We start from the raw sequence: 17,439 nt of genomic DNA on the forward strand, positions 1-17,439 counted from the left end.
ACAGCTAAGTACCATTATTACCCTGATTAATTTTTGTTATTATTTTTAAAGGAAGAAATACCATACATATGTACTCATATATACAGAATGTAACAAGACAAATCCCTGCTGCCAAAGAAGTTCTTCCTGGCATTGGAACAGGTTTCCTGTACATATAATACAAGATTTACAAAAAATTAGTTTACTTGATAAATGCTGGTGGCATATCCCTTTTCAAGATCTGGTCTTCTGTTGTCTGCACAGTCTCTTTTCCAACCTGCAGGAGAAAAAAAGTTATACTTTAGAATCAAAATTTCAGTGTCATGGGCAGATAAAAGCAAACACCAAAATAACAACAAAAATGCTTTGTAGTAATGACAACTCCTTTCACCAGGTTCTTGTTGCTGTGTCTGCTTTTGAGACCACTATATACTGTGCTTAACTTAATGCTTTAGAAATCATGAGTTCTTTCCTATCAACATCTCTACTAGATTAAATGGGGACACACCAACACACACTTCTCTGTTCCTACTCTCCACAGAAACAATATTTTTTCTTGCACTTAGTTGTAAAAACAATCTCTGAATGTTTCCCTCTGTCCTAATCTCCACAAGTCAGAAATTAAATTTGAAGCTAAAAAGAATTACCCCTCTTTTGATAGCAGCTTAGTCTATTAGAAAAATGTAGTTAATTACTGAGAACACGCCCCACATCCACACCATCCTTTAGGCAAAAAATAATTATGCAGAAGCCAATAAAGAAAGAGACTAAGATCTGGAGTTTTCTATACACTAGCTCTTGTGTTATACAATAGAAGTCTTTATAATTGGTAGCTGACTCTCTGAACTGTGAGATCACCAACTTGACAAAATATTTCCAGCTCCTTTGTTCGCTGTATTTTCCAGCTGAATAAGCTATTCAGAAAGGCATCACAAAGCAGAAGGTCTTTATACCAGACACCACTTTGTGTTAAGAGCTGCCAGACCTGCTCAAGCTAGACAAGATAGCCCTGAAAATCCCTGATCAGCTGGTGCTTAAAGATTCACTGGGTTTGGACAGAAGATGTAGTGTGTCAGTATGCACAGCACTTGCCAATTCTAATGCCGTACAGCCTTCCAGAACCACTGTTTCCTTGCAGATTTTTGCTGCTTGCCAAAAACTCTCTCCCTGGTCTGCTCCTTTTCAGAGCAACTTCAAAGAAGTACACTGGCCTGAGTATTTTATTTGCTTCAAATTCAGCCTAGACTACTTAATCTTTTTTTAATCTATTAGTACTACACTCACAATTAGTCACATAGTAATGAAACTTAAAAGTAATGAAAGAGCAAAAAAAAGTTAAAGATCTTGAATTTTATGGTAGGTTTCTGTCCCTTGTGTTCACAGAAGGTTCACCAACAGTCATGCACTGTCCTAGTGCACAGCACTGCAGTGTTACTTTGACTCCTGAACTTCACAGCAATGCCTCAGCAGCATGATTCTAAATGTATCTCATGACCCACCACAGAGTATGACTGCTTTGTTCTAATTATTTCCATTGCACTCAGGAAACACATTCTTTATATTTCTCACACGTTTGTATGGATACATGCATGATCAAGATAACACAAAAAATTGAGTAATTCCCAGTAACTCTGGATTACACATAGTTAGACAAAAGATTCTCACTAGCTGAAAATGAAGAGCAATACTTCATTTACAAGAACCATACCTTCATTTATAAGAACCTTTCCTGCAGCTGTGCCAACCTGCATACATTTCAGTATATTGAAAAAAGTGTAACTTTAAAGAATGCAAAAAAAAATAAAGCTTACAATGTGGGGGGCACTTCAAGCTGAAGGTCAGCACTTGTTATTTTATAATGGCCAGGTATATTAGACTATACAAAAAGCATTTCATCACTCAATCTAGAAAGGATAAGTTTCCTCTATAAAAGGATAGATCTAGGTTCAGCAGTCAAAGAAGCATTATCAACTCCTTGTAGGTAGATATATATCTACTTTATATGTCTACAGATGCACATAGATGTAGACATATCTGGCTATAGCTAACAAAGCAGCTATATAGCTATCTTTAGTCTTCAAATGGAATGAATATATAGGATGAGTCAACTCCTCTTCTGTTGTTTGGTGGGGTTTTTCTGTGGAGATTGCTAACTGCTAACTTCAAAAAACTGTCCTAAAACTCCAATGACATTTTTCTTCCAAGTCCATCCATATCCTCAGCACTGAATACCACACAGAAGAGACTCAAGATTTCAAGCAGCTTCAATGATGTCTAAATGAAAAAGGTCTACTACCTTTCTAGTAAAAAACGACTTTCAACCTTTTTTTAAGCACCAACACAGAATGTACTCCTGAATCTGTTTAAATATAAAACCTTGTTTGCATAGCTGTTATTTAACTTTCCAGTTCTTGCTCTTCGCAGTTGTAGCCAAGGTATAGAAATGGCACATAAAAAACAAATGTACTCCACATAACATTTAACAGGAAAAGTCTCAAAACATGAAGATACATTCATGAGTAAAAATATACACCCTCAAAACAGTTTAGTTGGTTTTCCCTTCTAGCTTTGTGGTTAGGGGGTTTTGTTGCTTTATTTCCTACTTAGTTTTCACAAGATCCTGTTTTTTTCAGATTGAACTTTACATGGCCTAAGCACAATTCGGACACACTGCAGTGTAACACAAGGTAACAACTACCCTCTCCACTATCCAATACCAAGAAATGAGGATTTTTTCCCTTGCAGATGTGGTATCTACACAGTCCTTATTTCAGACAGGTAGCTTGTCCATCTTCATGGTACTATAAAACAATCATCTGAGAAACACATTTTATTTCTAGCCAACAGTACGTATGTAGAAAAAATGACAGGAATTCCACTTGGGTTTTAGATATTCTTACCTCTTAAGATGATCCTTCTTTAACTTACTGGGAAGTGACAGAGTCATATGGAAGCATCTGCTATTACACACCCTCAGAGTGGCACTTACTCATTGTTCCAAGGAAACTGCCCTGACTAACACACTAACCATAATTTCAACACTGCACATTACAGAGGAAGGGGAGCTCTCAAGCAAACCTCACCAAGAGAGTTTCCTAGTTACAACTTCTACTCATCCATATTAATTTCCAAACTCTTTGGAGATTAGAGACAAATCAGTTGAATAAAGAGTGAGCTACTTTCCCTCTTGCTCCCCACTCAAAAAACAGGGAATAAGAGGCAGACAAGTCAAGAAATTTAAAGGAAGCGGGACACACAAAAGTCAGAGGGCATATATAGCCACTGAAAAACTTCCAAGGAATGTAGCTATAACCAGGAGGAAGAGATTGAGATTTCCTGCTGCTTTTAGCTTTTAACCTTGTCTGTAAGTCCCCTGCAAGTCCTATTTACCACTGATTAGTAGAACACCATTATGCTTTAAGCTTTCTGATGTGGAGAATTTTCTTCATGGAAGAGAAAGAAAGAAAAGGTTTTCATCAGGCCAAGTCTCTTCCTTATAAGCAGTTTTTTGTCACGTCTGCTTCTATTGCAGGAAAAAAAAGACAAGGTCCCTTGCCCACCACCTTCTTAGCCTGCTAGATATAGCAAACAACAGCTGTTCAGTGAGAAGGAAATTTCATCTTCTGTAATTCTGTAAGAGTTTGTTTAAACAGACAAGCACCCAGTAATATCTAGCCTTTTTACTTCTGCAGTTTGAAAGTAAAAACTGCACATATCAAATAAAACACACAAATAATTAAGGTGACAGTCCAAACCTCATTGTTTAAGGGTCTTTTTTTTTTTTTTCCAAGAAAGATGCCTCTGTTGACAATACCGGTTTGACAATTTGCCAAATGCTGGAAGTGACATTTTTTCTCACAGCTTATATGATTTCCCCTGCTAAAAGGGAAGATGACCTTAGAAGAATTAATTCTTGTAATGTTCCAGAAGCATAATTTAAAACATCTGTCATTTTAGAGAGAAGCCTAAAAATATTCCTTCATCATCACCCAGTGAATACATAACAGCCCTGGCTGTTACCCACATCTCCCCTAAGAAATAAGCTAGAGTATGAGTTTTGCTTGACAAACCCAAGTGCCACACAAAGTAATCTAGGTCTGTATGCTGTAAAAGCAACTTCACCAGAGAAGAGCTCAATGAAAATCCACTCCCTGGTTAATGCATTCTTCCATGTCTTGCAAGCTTTCAGGAAGGACTGTGACACAGGAGTAGGAGCATAAAATCTCAAATCAAAAATTCATTATTCCCCCCTTCAGTCCTATCAAGTTCCCTGCACCTTCTTTGCCAATTTATTTAGTTGTCTGTCCTGAAGAAGTAAAATCAAGTATTTGCTTTAATTCTACAGTGACAACAGTCACATCTAGAATCCATCTCAAAATGGAATTACCTGTACTTTCCACACGTCCTGCATTTTAACAAAGTAAAACTGACCTAGATCACATGACTAGGAACAAAGACTCAAATTGAGCTAGAAGCAAGCTAAAGTTACATCAAATTTATGCCAACTTCTTGCTAGCATAGATATATATTTCAGTCTGGACTGAAAAAATACAATATGGGCAGAGAGAACTAAATTTTCCTGAAACAATTTTTAATTCAGGTTCCATACTGAGGGGGTCTTACTCACACATGACAACATAAGGAAAATGACTGAAATTCCTGATATCCAGCTGATACTTTTCAGAGTTCACTCCTTGGACAAGGCTTGTCCACAATGGGCCTAGAAAAGAGGCCCTTTATCCCAAAGATTCAGAGACCAGTTTGTCTCAGTGGCTTAGGAAGGGGTAAGGGCTCAGTAAGTACTTTACAATTTTTCAGTTTTCCTTTCATGAAACCAGTATCAGAACCCAAATACATGGAAAGTTTTTTGGAAGAAGCTCTGGCAGGAAAGAGAAGCAAAACAGGACTTGGTTGTTTACTTTTGTTTTTGTCAGTCACAGTATTTTGATTGCAACCCACACTGTTTTTACTTACACTGTCAAGATCATCCAGTTGTTGGTATTCCACATTATTTCACTCAGCTCTTTTAGAAATACGGGTGTTGGAATGAATGTTTATCATGCCCTAACCCTTAGCTGCCATAATCCATGTGGTAAATCTGTCAAAACAGGATTGTGTACATCCCAGCATAGGAGCCCAGAATTGAACTTTGACAGACAAGTCAAACAGCTTTGGGGTACATCACAAAACTACTTTGTCTCATATGAATTTACAAGTCACTCAAAAACTATCACACACAACCAGCTTCCAGTAAAGACAAGACTTTCACAAACTCTGAACAGAAAAGTCAAGCAATGTTTGTCAAGCAAACACAACTTTTGTTTTTCCTTCAAAGGCTCTCAGAAGCCTTTAGCAAAACAAATTTCCAATTTCTTTATCATTCTAATCATCTTGCTTTGAATTATAAATAGGACTGACATGTCACTTCCAATTAGTGAGTTTACCACTGGTTTAAGAAGCCTTAGTTTTCTACTTCTCTGTAGGGGAATAGGCCTGTGAAATTAGAGATGAAAAAATGTCCAAAGAAACATGCAGCTAAATTCTCCTCCTGCTGTCAGTTTACACCAAGTGACCAATGTACATATCCCACCAGAGAACCAGTCACGATGCTGAAGAGACTGCTGAACCAGAGCCTATCACTTGTCCCCTCAGCCAGCATGGAAGCTGGGTCCTGACTCTTGGCTGTCTCATGATTGCCCTGGAGACTGCACTCCAGCCATAGTAGTTCCAAAATCATCTGGCAAGCAAATTAGAACACACCAGCCATCTGGTCCCCAACAGCAGCAAACTGACCTACCTGTCTGCATTGATGATTAAGAAAAATTTCACTGGCTTGAGGCTAAGGAAATCCTGCTGTCCGCATAAGATACAGAACCATGAAACAAGAACCATATGGAAAATTAAAAGCAACATCATTTGGATACCAAAAGACTTCTTCAGGCTGCTAGTACCTACTAACTCTATTACCAGTACAGAGCTGAGGCCTGGATGGTTTAGCTAATCACAGGATTAATTTAACAGAAGTTGAGTAAACACATACAGATTATGTGATATTTTTGACAGAACTATTATAATTTGGAAATTAGTTCTTTTGTCAAAAGAGTGTCTTTTTCCAAACCACTACTTGAAGTAAAAATTACATTAGGACATTTTACCTCTACTTTAGTCAAATTATATTAATTCATGTAAGTCATCTCTGTCCCTTGGGCATTTACAAAACTTACCAGGAAAAGCAGGATACAGCAACTGTAGTCTACAAATGAGATTAAGAGCTGCAAACAGCAACCTTTACAAGAAAATCTGAAGACAACACCACATACCAAACCACATGCAGACTCCAAAAGCTCTTCCAGTTCATTTCCATGTACTCAAATCTGCCGTCAAGAGTTTCAGAGTACCTCTTAACATAAATCCTGCTGCAGGTGAATATACCTATTAGTACTGTACTAAAAGATAACATGATTTTGGAGCTAAGTTCTCATTATTCTGAAAACTTGTCTGAAAAACAAGAAACCAAACAGCATGATTCTGCTGGTAGATTTACACCATCTTTTACAATATGCTAATATCTGCACGCTGCAGAGGACTTTGGTGGATGAAGATTACCGAATTGCCCCAGTGATTGAGAAGTATCCTGTCCTCCTAGCATTCCAAGTGAAGCATGCAGAAAGTTTACTAATCTTGAGGCTTTTTGGCCCTGCTGACAAGAGAGTAATAGTAAGAAGTGTCACCATAGGAAGTGCATGTATGTTATCAAATGGAAAGCAGATTTGGTTCCAGATGCAGCAGGGCTACCTATGAGAATCTGTGATTCTGATACAGATAAATATTGTACTGCAGCATCTCTAAACCAACCCAAGTTATAGCTTCACATAGAAAATAACTGAGCCTGCCTACCTGAGTCTTTTTTCTTTCATCAGAAGGATAAACAAACTTATTATTATTACACAGATCACAACATAAGTTAGTATTCCACTTATCCACATGTCAGCACAGATATTCAAGAAGCTGAAAAAAAGCAAAGATAAATTGTCTCTATTACTTCTTGAGTAACTTTCAAATGTAGAACAGTAGCACAGTTTCTTTCTCTACTGTTCTGCATCTGAAATTTACTGGTGTAATAACTGACAATACCAGCTACAAGGCAGATGTAGCTTAGCAATTGCAATTTCCCTTTGCCATTTAGTTAACCACAAAATCTATTGTTACCTTTTATAACCCATTTTACTTTTTGAAAACACTGCTGATTTGACAGGCATTGCTACCTAAATGAGACATTTTAATATGCCACAACTGAAAATGTAGGATGGCTACCGGGCCCTGAATTTCACCATCTTCCAGTTGTTCTATGTTTGTACTGACTTCTGAATACCAGACTGTTCAACACTGATTTTCCCTCTTCCTCAGAAAGGGAGCACCACTTCCCTTATCACCTCCCTCCTAGAGCATCAGCGGTTCCAGAGAACAGACTTTTTTTCCCTAAGTTCATGGCAGGAATGGTTTCCCGCAGAAAAACAGAATATATAAGCCTGAAGAAGAAAAAAACCACTCATCTAGAATTCTTTTATTGATAATATTTTTCACTGTGTTTCTAATGTATTGAAAATATCTTCACATGCTTGCTAATACATGACTGAAGCAACAGCAATTCACAGTATTAAATCTTTTGGCATAAGCTCTGCCACAGCAAATATATCCTGACCAGCAACATACATGCTACACAGTGTTTTATATCAAGTATCCACTTTCTGCAGCACACTGGACAATTTGTCTTTTGGAAGTTTCACTTTACTTGACTAACAGCTAATTCTAGTGTACACTAAGTCCATGGTGTAAATCATTGCTCGCATGTTAAAAGTAATCTTTTAATTAGCTGCAACAGTATCTAGGTACATTAAAGAGAATTTAAGTAGATATGGTAGGCTGTTTTCCAAGGGACAATACTCATTTACAGCACCATTGAAAATGTGTGTCAGAAACTTGATATGTGGTTATTTTTCAGCTCTTTCAGTGCTCATGACCAGCTCTGCAAGGAATTCAGCACATAGAAGATGACCAGCTTATATGCTGAGTAACCACAAAGAATTTGCAAAGTATTAAAGTAGCCACTCAGAAGAAAGAGTTGATAGAGAATATTAAAAATCAAATACAGTAGTGTCTGATGCAGCATCAATTCCAAGTTAGAGACTCATTCAGCTATTAAAATTAATTTTTAAATTTTAAGCTTACTGTAAGTTCATATAACAAATCACTATTACATAAAAAAAGCTTTAAAACCAACTACTTTCAACAGCTATTTCTTTGACTCATACCAAAAAACTATGTACTTTGAAGAGACTAAAGGTTTGGGGGTTTTGTAGTAAAAGCTTATAAATTACGGCATAGAAACAAACTATCAGTGTAGTCAAAGGGGTCATCCCCTTACTGAGGGATGACATAACCAGTAAGAGTAGTGTAATCCAATTCTTAGCTGTCATTAATTCTGTTGAGAATTTTTATCACTTAATTCATTCTACAGATCTAATTTCTCTCTCAGAACAATTTTTATTTTCCATGCATCTAGAGCAGAATTTACTCTTAGCCAATTCGACAGTCAGCATTCAGCTGTTAAAACCTATTTCCACTCAAATCACTGCAGAAGCCATCCTCCTTCTAAATCAGAGTTGAGAAATAACATTAATATACATTACATTCTATTTCTCTATGTTCACCCAATTAAAACATTACGAAAGCATTACTCCTACCCTTGCAGCCCCTACTGGGAAGCCCAGCTCACACAATCCTGAAATCTGTGGCAATTCTTTATACCAATGGATTTGTTTAGCCCTGTGATTGCAGGCAGTGTTCGGCACATGCCTGACAGGATAGACTTTATCAGTAGCAGCTTCACGTTAGAGCTATACTCAATTCTCTTTTGAAACCATGAGGGAAAACTAGGTAATATAAGCAAGCAACTTGAAGATTACAATCCAGTGCCACATAAACATGTAGGCTAAAACTGCTTCTTTAGCTATATTCCCACGATTGGCAAAGCTGGTTAAAGCCTGGGTTCACCCCCTGCATGCAAAAGGAATAAACCTAGTCACCAGTGGCTCAGAACTTATAGAGAAGCAAAGCCTCTATAAACTGGTCTTAAAAACAAGTATTTAAATTTGATATTTAATCACAAAGAGAGATGAGAAAGTTCAGCTTCCTTAAAACAACATTCTTGTTTTTTCTTCTTCACTGCAATTTATGTTAGCATTTTAAAATTCCCTAGTGCCAGGCACTCTACAAACACACAATATCATCCATTTCACATACAACAGTAAACCATAACTGTCACATTACAAGAAGGTTGACAAATTAACTGCACAATAAGAAAAATATATTAAAGGGCCACCCACTTCTAACTGTTAAAATCCTCCTACAAGCTTAACAGGCATTAACAAAAAAGTCTTTAAATCTTGGTGAAATAAATATATTTGAGATGAAATTTCTGTACTTGCTACAATAATGTAGTTAGAAAAAGAAACATCAGTACTGCTGCAAATCCAACTAAAAGCAACTCCTATAACAGGAAGCTACGCTTGGTCCCAACATTTTGTCCTATTTGAGGGAGGTGCTTGACATTTAATAGCAACAGAACAGAAGATAACTTTTCTGAACAATTGTTATGCTACATTAAACAGAAATACAAGGGTTTGGGCCATCTAGCTAGCTACTAGGAAAATCTATCTGGAGAAAGGAATTGCATTCAGTTGTGAGAGCAAATTCTAGATCCATCACATTTACAAATGCCTTCAGTTTATTACCTCCATTGCCTTACAGTAAAATCAAGTCAGCTTTAAATATTTTGGTGACACTTATACTTAAAAGGCATATGCAGAAAAGTTTGCCGTTTGTGACAAAAAAAAAGTGCAAGACAACTATGTAAAAATCTGCTGCAACATTGTTTTGTAAGTGTTAGTGACCACTTCAGGGTCACAAAGAATCTTGAGAATTTCACTACCCTGAGTAACTGGAGAACAGGCCAGATTTTCCTACTATATCCCCCAGCCCTCCTCCAAACTGCCAGAGCAAAATTGTCATGCAAGAAATTTACTTGCCCTTGACAGATGAAACACTTTCCATTCCATGGCTTTGAACTACAATCATCACAGATGTCAAGCTGGGATGAGGAGGGCGAAAAAAAAAATAAAAACCATATCAGCTAAAAGATACATTCCTGTCTTCCCGCTGCATGGGCAGTGGGCTGGGCTCAGCTGGTTTTGACAGCTCAAGTGCCAGTGGAATCTAGACTGAGAGCTAAGGAATGCAGGTTTTGCCAGCATTAACTGATGTTAAAATAAAGAAATGCTATGCTATTGTCTCTTTTTTTTTTTTACTCAGAGGAAAACTGAAGCTTAAGTGAAACCTACCTAAAATTCACTGAGGTTTCCCCTCACCATGCTTTGATTTTTTTTAATTTTTTTTTTTTTTTTTTTTTTGGGGGGGGGAAAAAGGGAGCATTTTAGAGGTGTTTCAAAGATGCAAAGAGCATTTCACTTGCTACAGTTAAGCCTGAGGTTTGGCAATTGCTAGCCCTTCACAATCCATCTTTTGGCATTGTATCAGGGCAAGCTAAATAAAAAGTGACCTTTTTGCTACTACTATGTAGTTCGAGAGAAACCCCATTTATTCCTCTCTGTTATTCACCACAGCTATTGTGCTGCAAAAGCTGCAAAGACAGCTAGGCTTGTGAAAGTGATTTTTACTGTAGTCCAAACACTAGTCAGTTTAATTTGTTAGCTCGCCTAGAAACCTATAAGTTTTATGCAATAATTTGAAAAAGCAGTACAGAGCCCACTCAACACTTGGAAAAAACTTCTTATCAAGTATAAAAAGAGAGGCTTTCAAAGACTTAGCTGAAGGGCAAATAGACACCTGTATACACATTCAGAGGTTGAAATGTGAAGCACCTTTTGTGATATATCTTGACCAAAATTACAAAAACCCCTATGATTTTAACAGCAAACAGGCACACCAAAACATGTTAAACTTTCTGTAACTTCCATCTGGGTGCTTGATGCAGCAATTTTTCATAGTGATAACTCTTTAAATAAATATTCAGTGCATCACACACTTCAGCATTAAAAAGCTTCCCTAAGCAAGTACATGAATGTCTGTTAGCAAGGTTTCCAGAATTTAAATAGGAAGGTTGAATGTGGCAGCTTGCACACAATTAACACAGTACTTTTTTCACTCAGTTATACATTATTAGATCCCATTTTACACTGAGGAGCTTAACCATTCATTGCCTATGAACAAACAGGTATCATGCTCATTTATAAGAAGTCCATTTGTTCTAACCATAAGTTTGTGGTCACCAGGAACCAAATCCACACTTTTAGCAGCTCCCCTGCTGGACAGGAAGAGTCAGACTTCAGAAACTGGAGAGCTGATACCCAGCAAATGGCTGAAAGATGACAATGACAAGGAAGTTGGTATGGGCTTTCCTGGCTCAGCCTTTAACAAGCTTCCCATTTTGATGCACCCATTCAAAAAGAAAGACTGAGAACTTTGATTAGTTTGCTGCCACACAGTGACTTAACTAAGGTGACCAGAGTGCCTCTTGTCAGTTCAGGGGTGCAGAACTCACCACCATTTCTCATACTGCTGCTATAGCACTTCTGTGACTATACTCATTCATTAAATTAATGACCACAGCTGTTTTCTTGCATGCTTTTCAGCATTTAAGGAGGGCCAGGCTTGTGTCTAGTTCATGCTAAGGTTCAGCTACTAAAATGAAGTTCAAATTGAATACCATTGTATTTTACTGTTCCCACAAACGCAAGTCCAACATTGAGCAATGAGACCAGAACAGCTGCAACATACCCAAACATTTTAAGCTGCATACACAAAGATTTGAGCAGAAAGCTTGTAAAGTTCACCAAAGCAGTACTCTCTCAGCTCTGTTATTCATCATTTTATTTATATACCATATGTACATGAGGATAAAGATTAAGCATGATACTTGCTAAAATGAAACCTTAAGCCATCACAAAAAAAAAAAAATCAGTTTAATATGAAAACTGCTTGCCTGTACTTTTCCTTTCACAGACTGTAAGCTCTAATTATCTTTCATTGGTAGATACAGACTGAAGAGCCAAAGGCAGGAGGTGCTCTGCTGTCAGAAACAGGGAAGAATTGATTAATAATGCCAATGACAGATGGAGTGGCCATTAGATGGGAGAATTAAGAACCCTGAAAGGAAAAAAAAAACAAAAAAAGACCTAGACACACCAGAGCTTGAGCTTCAGAACTGACTTTAGCCTCTTCAGGGACCTAACTGGAGAAATCACATAGAATACAGTCCTAGAAAGAGAAATTCTGGAGAGCTGGTTGATTTTCAAGGATCACCTACTCCAAGCTGGTTTGTCCTGACAAGCAGGAAGACGAGTCAAAGTGGCAGGAGGCCTGCCTGAATGAACAGTGCTCCTGCTAGGAGGAACACAGACATTAGCTGAGCACATGGGGATGAGGTCCACCCCAAAGTGTACCTAGAGTTGAACCTAGTGAGGGGCATGAAAGACAACAAAAATGCTTGTGTAAATACAGCAGCAAAATGAAGACTAGGTGAGATAGGGGTGGATGTCTGACCACAACACAAAATCATGTACTCAGACTTATTTACCTCTGTCTTTTCTGAGAATATCTGCCTTCAGCAATCCCAGGTCCCCAAAATACCCTGAAAGCTTGGCACAACGAAAATTTATATTTGCTGAAAGAAGCTCAAGTTACTTTTGCTATTTTGTGGGTGTAACCATAGCTGTAAAATGGAATGCAACATTGTTACAATAGGTCTCTTCATAAGTATCCTAGGCCAACACCAACAGAAACAGCTTGCTTCTTTTCTCCATTCTTTACTGGAGAAACCCAACATGAATCATCAGTTTCCTATCCTACCCATGAAGTCAATACTGGGAAACTGTTCCAACACATGTTTTCTCAGTGAGAGAAAGGGTTAGATATCATCATGAACTAAGAGTCAACGAGCTGACAGCTTCAGAAACTCTGGAAAGGTTTTGATAATGAAGAGGTTTTCAGGCGGGTTTTTTGCTGTTGTCCCCCTTCATTAGCTGCGATTGTTATCCATTGTTCATTATTCATTCTCCAAATAGCTCTCCGGAAGCATCAGAACAATATTGACTTCTGAATAAGAGATATGTTACAAAGTGAGTTGTTCAATATATTTTGACACAAATCTTCAGTTCTAGTCTCAGGACTACAAGTCATACATCAGTACATTTTAATTATTAGGCAAAGGAAAGGTTTGCCCCCTCTATTGATTCTCTAGCCAGTCTTTCATATCCTCACAGATGCACTAGGGCCTGATTTATTCCGGAGACAAACTAGACCTGCTCCCAAGTATTATGCATGTAGGGTCATGCCCCCACTCCCCCCCTCCCAGTTCTGTTTTGAGCTGCTAGGATGTTAGGCTTGTGTTTGGAAGAGATACTTAGTGGTGAAATATCTGGAACTGAAAAGATCCAGCCTTCATTTGATTTCATCTCCCCATGCTGAAGTTATCTTGTATCCACAAAGTATCTTCTGAAATTAAGGTAGCCGCAGAATTCATTCATCTGGTATACTTCTATGGCTCAACACATGTTGTTACTCTAAACTAAACATTAAAATTAATGTAGTGGATAAACTTTTAACAGTTATATCGTTACAAAAAAAAAAAAAAAAAAAAAAAAAAAAAAAAAAAAAAAAAAAAAACCAACCAACCAAACCCACACTTCACTGCTCAAATTCAGTAATAACAATACTCCTATGGCTGTGTTTAAAGATAAATGTCAGGCACAGTATCAATTTGCAGAAATTAAGAACTGTGGCTGCAGAGAAGTTCTGTATCAAGAAATCAAGAACTGCTTCTCAGCATTTGACTGAGCAAGTGATAGAATATAATCTGTGCCACTAAAGAAAAAAAAAAAAATTACATTGCAATGTTTCTTAAGGTCTAGTTTGCCAGCCTGACTTGCTCTTCAGGGTATTATTAAGCCAGTAAGGCCTAGTAAGACAACACAGTCAGAAACAGGAGCTTAGGAGAAACACACACAAGTCTTCAACAGAGAAGCAGGGATAAAAAACTAGTCTTCACTGTATGCAAAGCCACTATCAAAATGAAGCAGTACTCAAGGCAAGAACTGACTAGGATTGGCCTACTCTCTCCTTTGAAAAATCAATTATCAACATTTCCAGTAACTAGCATTAAGACCACACTTGCTAACATATCTTTAAAATCACCGTTTGGATCCAACCCCTCACCCAGTCTTCTCAAATATTTGTTTCATACACATTTCAACTATATTGGGAAGGGGAAAACACTTGCAAATTACTCTGTGTTCTGAAGACACACATTTCTGAACCATGTTTTGTTTGGCTACTTTTTTAACCTCTAAAAGGAATTCAACATCTATAGTTCAAAATCACTACATGGAGAAAGATATCTTGTTTCAAAGTACAAAGCAAAACTACAACACACTCTAAAGTTACAAGGCATCTCGAAGAATAAATTGCTAAAAACACTGGTCCTTAACACGGGTTTAACTCTTCCCACACTGCTGTAATTGACTTACACAGAAAAAAAAGCATTTAATAAGCTTTCCAAAGCAGGAGTGGTATTCAACAGATTCTTGGCATATGGAACTTTTTAGTCCAACTGCCACTTAAAGACTATCCATTCCACAATAATAGTCTCTGTTTTTATGTCCAAAAAAGCAAGCTGCATAGGAGGAGACATTCACCATCTCTATGTACATTTAAAGGAAGAGAGAACAAAAGATTCCTTTTAAAGCTGATGGAGGAGACTGGAATAAATTAAGTATCCAAACACAAGAACAGAACAAAGAGATTATTCCATTCAAATCAGTAACTAATTAATCACTTATGTAAAGATGATTCCTAACAGATAAAAGCAAGAAAGAAGTTTATGATGTGCTTTTGTTATTACAAAGTTGCTTTCTGTCTGATTAATCACTCTTCTCCCAGTCCCTCCCATACACACACCCTAATGGGGTTTATCCACTTTCTCAGAGCATATGGCCACAGTTCCCACAACAGAGAGAACAATCCCTGAAGAAATTGCTGTACACTGAAGAAGGATGTTCTAATTAAAAAAAATATAAGGAAATTTTTATTATTTGTAAAACACTAATCACAGTTTTCTACTACTCATAGACAAAGCCTAGAAAGCTGTGAAAAGACATTCTCTCATGAGATCTTCAAGCCTATTCTAGTGCACATTCCCTTGTCACTAAGTTTCAGTTCTGTAGAGTTCAAATGATCTGCTCTTCTGATCATTTCTTTCAGCTTCAAAATGTAACAATATAATAAACTAGAAACTGGGAGGCACAGATCTATATATATCTCATGACAAGCTACAAACACCAAGAAAAAATGCAAAAACCACAACCCCCTTGAGAGTCATCTTTTGTGCTGTGCAGAAAATTCTGCAAGAAAAAAAGCTTATCTTTTTCCTTTCTTCTCCATCCTTTTCCAAGATATATAAACATATTGCAAACTAAATTTTCCCCTCAAAAAAGAGAAACACTAAGCTGCTCACAACAGCTCACTCCCCTTTGTAACCTGAGTTACAGGCAAGCCAGCTATGCCAAAAGAAAATTTAGGATGATAAAGCTGTTTTACCATCCACCCTCCTCAACAGCTAGACCATTTCTCCTCATTCCAGGTGTTTATCTGTGTATTTGAGTTTTGCTGCTGGAATCGACCAGGATTTCAAGGCAGGCTGCATTCTTCACAAATTCATTTAAACAAGTGATTTCCAAGCTGGTGGTCTGCAGGTATCAGTAGGTAATTTGCAGCCTGTCCAAGGAAATGGACAGTCCTTTCCAAACCGCCCTGCAACTCCAGGCAACTTCTCACCTGTCACAGGCCCATGGATATGCAGCCAGAACATGCCAGTGTTCAGGTAATTACTGCTTCTTCCTCTGCTAAGGTGAGACAGGACAGCTGCTATAGCAGGAGTACTAAATGCAACACTCCCACAGTTAACTTTTTGGTTTGATTTAAACTTTATGTCTCTGCCAAAGTACTGGTGTCAAGTTCCATCTGTTTTAAGAGCTATCTGGGTAGTTTTACTTGTGCCCAGATGGGGTGGGCTTCAGCCTGTGTTGGTTAAAGAGACTGACCTTACAACTTCAGGAAGTCACAGAAACCTTTGACACACATGACTTTGACCCAGTACTACAAGGTCTTGTTCCCATCAAGTACAATTTCCAGTCAAGCTTAATCTTACTCTAGACTGCATTTATTTACATATTTTAAAATAGTACTTGGTCCAGACCTACTTAAAAGAAACATCTGATAAACCCTGAGTATGAGACAGGAGATTTATAATCTAAGAGACCCTTCCTGATGATTAGCCTTACCTTGTCAGGTCTGACCTAGCTAGTCACAGCTAGTAACTGAGATACAGAAAGGTGTCAGTAGTGCTTTGGAAGCCTCCAAACCTCAGTAGGTAAATAAGGCCATATTACAGCACCCAACAATAACACCTTCTTGAGAAATGTTGTCATCAGCAATTTAATAGAGAGTAAAGCAATATTTTTTCCCATTAAAAAATAATATAATAGAAACCGGATGCATATAGACAGTTGTGAAACAGACTCACATATAAAAGGACAGCACAGAGGATGGAATGGCAGAAGTTGCATCATCAAATAGACAAGCACTGTTTTTTCAGAGCAGATCTCTGTCCTGAAAGATCTTAGTCACTTTATTTGTTACCATTAGTGTCTTACATCTTCCATCATGAGCATTTCATATGAGTATGACTTTGCTCAGATGCCCAAAGCTCTATGAAAATGAGGGACATTAAAACAGGGTAAGTCTCAAGCAATTGGTCTCAGGTAAAGCAGGTCAGATCTTTCAGACCACTGACCTGGTTCAACAGCCCAGATTCTGAAAAACCAACACCTTGAGCTGCTGAGCCTGCTCCAATATTTTAAACTGTGTGCTTCCCAAGTCCCTTCTACGACCTTAATTTTCATGCATAGAATTACAACCAAATCTGTCAAACTCAGCAGCTTCACCCATGGTATTGTTGGTATTTAGCAGAGCAACAGCAACACTGCTCTGAGGCAGCTCTGTCTGAAACAGCAAAGAGAAGTGACCAGAGTGGGCTATGCCTGTACTGACAGAATGCCAGGATCCACACAAGGCAGCACGGAGCTTAGAACATCAGAGCAGAATTTGCTTTCTCTCTTTGGCAATAATATAACATTAGTCTGAACACAAATGCTTGAAAAATTCACTATTGCAAAGTAGCTTTTTTTCTCCTCCATGAAATAAAGCCATGTATATAATGTGTATGATTGGTTTATCATTTCTGCATCATCATCAGCCATCCTTGATAACAATCCCTGTTTTTAAAATGGGGTAAAAGTCTGAGGAGTTTAAAAAAAACACCTCCCC

The 17,439-nt window shown here is 37.8% G+C and overlaps 1 protein-coding gene across 3 annotated transcripts in view; it reads right to left on the bottom strand.

Moving 5' to 3' along the window:
- The window catches only part of VCL (vinculin), a 57,330-nt gene that overhangs the window by 36,003 nt on the left and 3,888 nt on the right, over window positions 1–17,439 (bottom strand). For all 3 annotated transcript variants that reach the window (XM_040070702.2, XM_040070701.2, XM_040070703.2), the window contains exon 2: window positions 186–256. In XM_040070702.2, coding sequence (XP_039926636.1) covers window positions 186–256 — 71 coding nt within the window. The remainder of the gene's footprint in view (window positions 1–185; window positions 257–17,439) is intronic.

Source organism: Hirundo rustica, chromosome 8, assembly GCF_015227805.2.
Source record: "Hirundo rustica isolate bHirRus1 chromosome 8, bHirRus1.pri.v3, whole genome shotgun sequence".
Classification (NCBI taxonomy): Eukaryota; Metazoa; Chordata; class Aves; order Passeriformes; family Hirundinidae; genus Hirundo; species Hirundo rustica.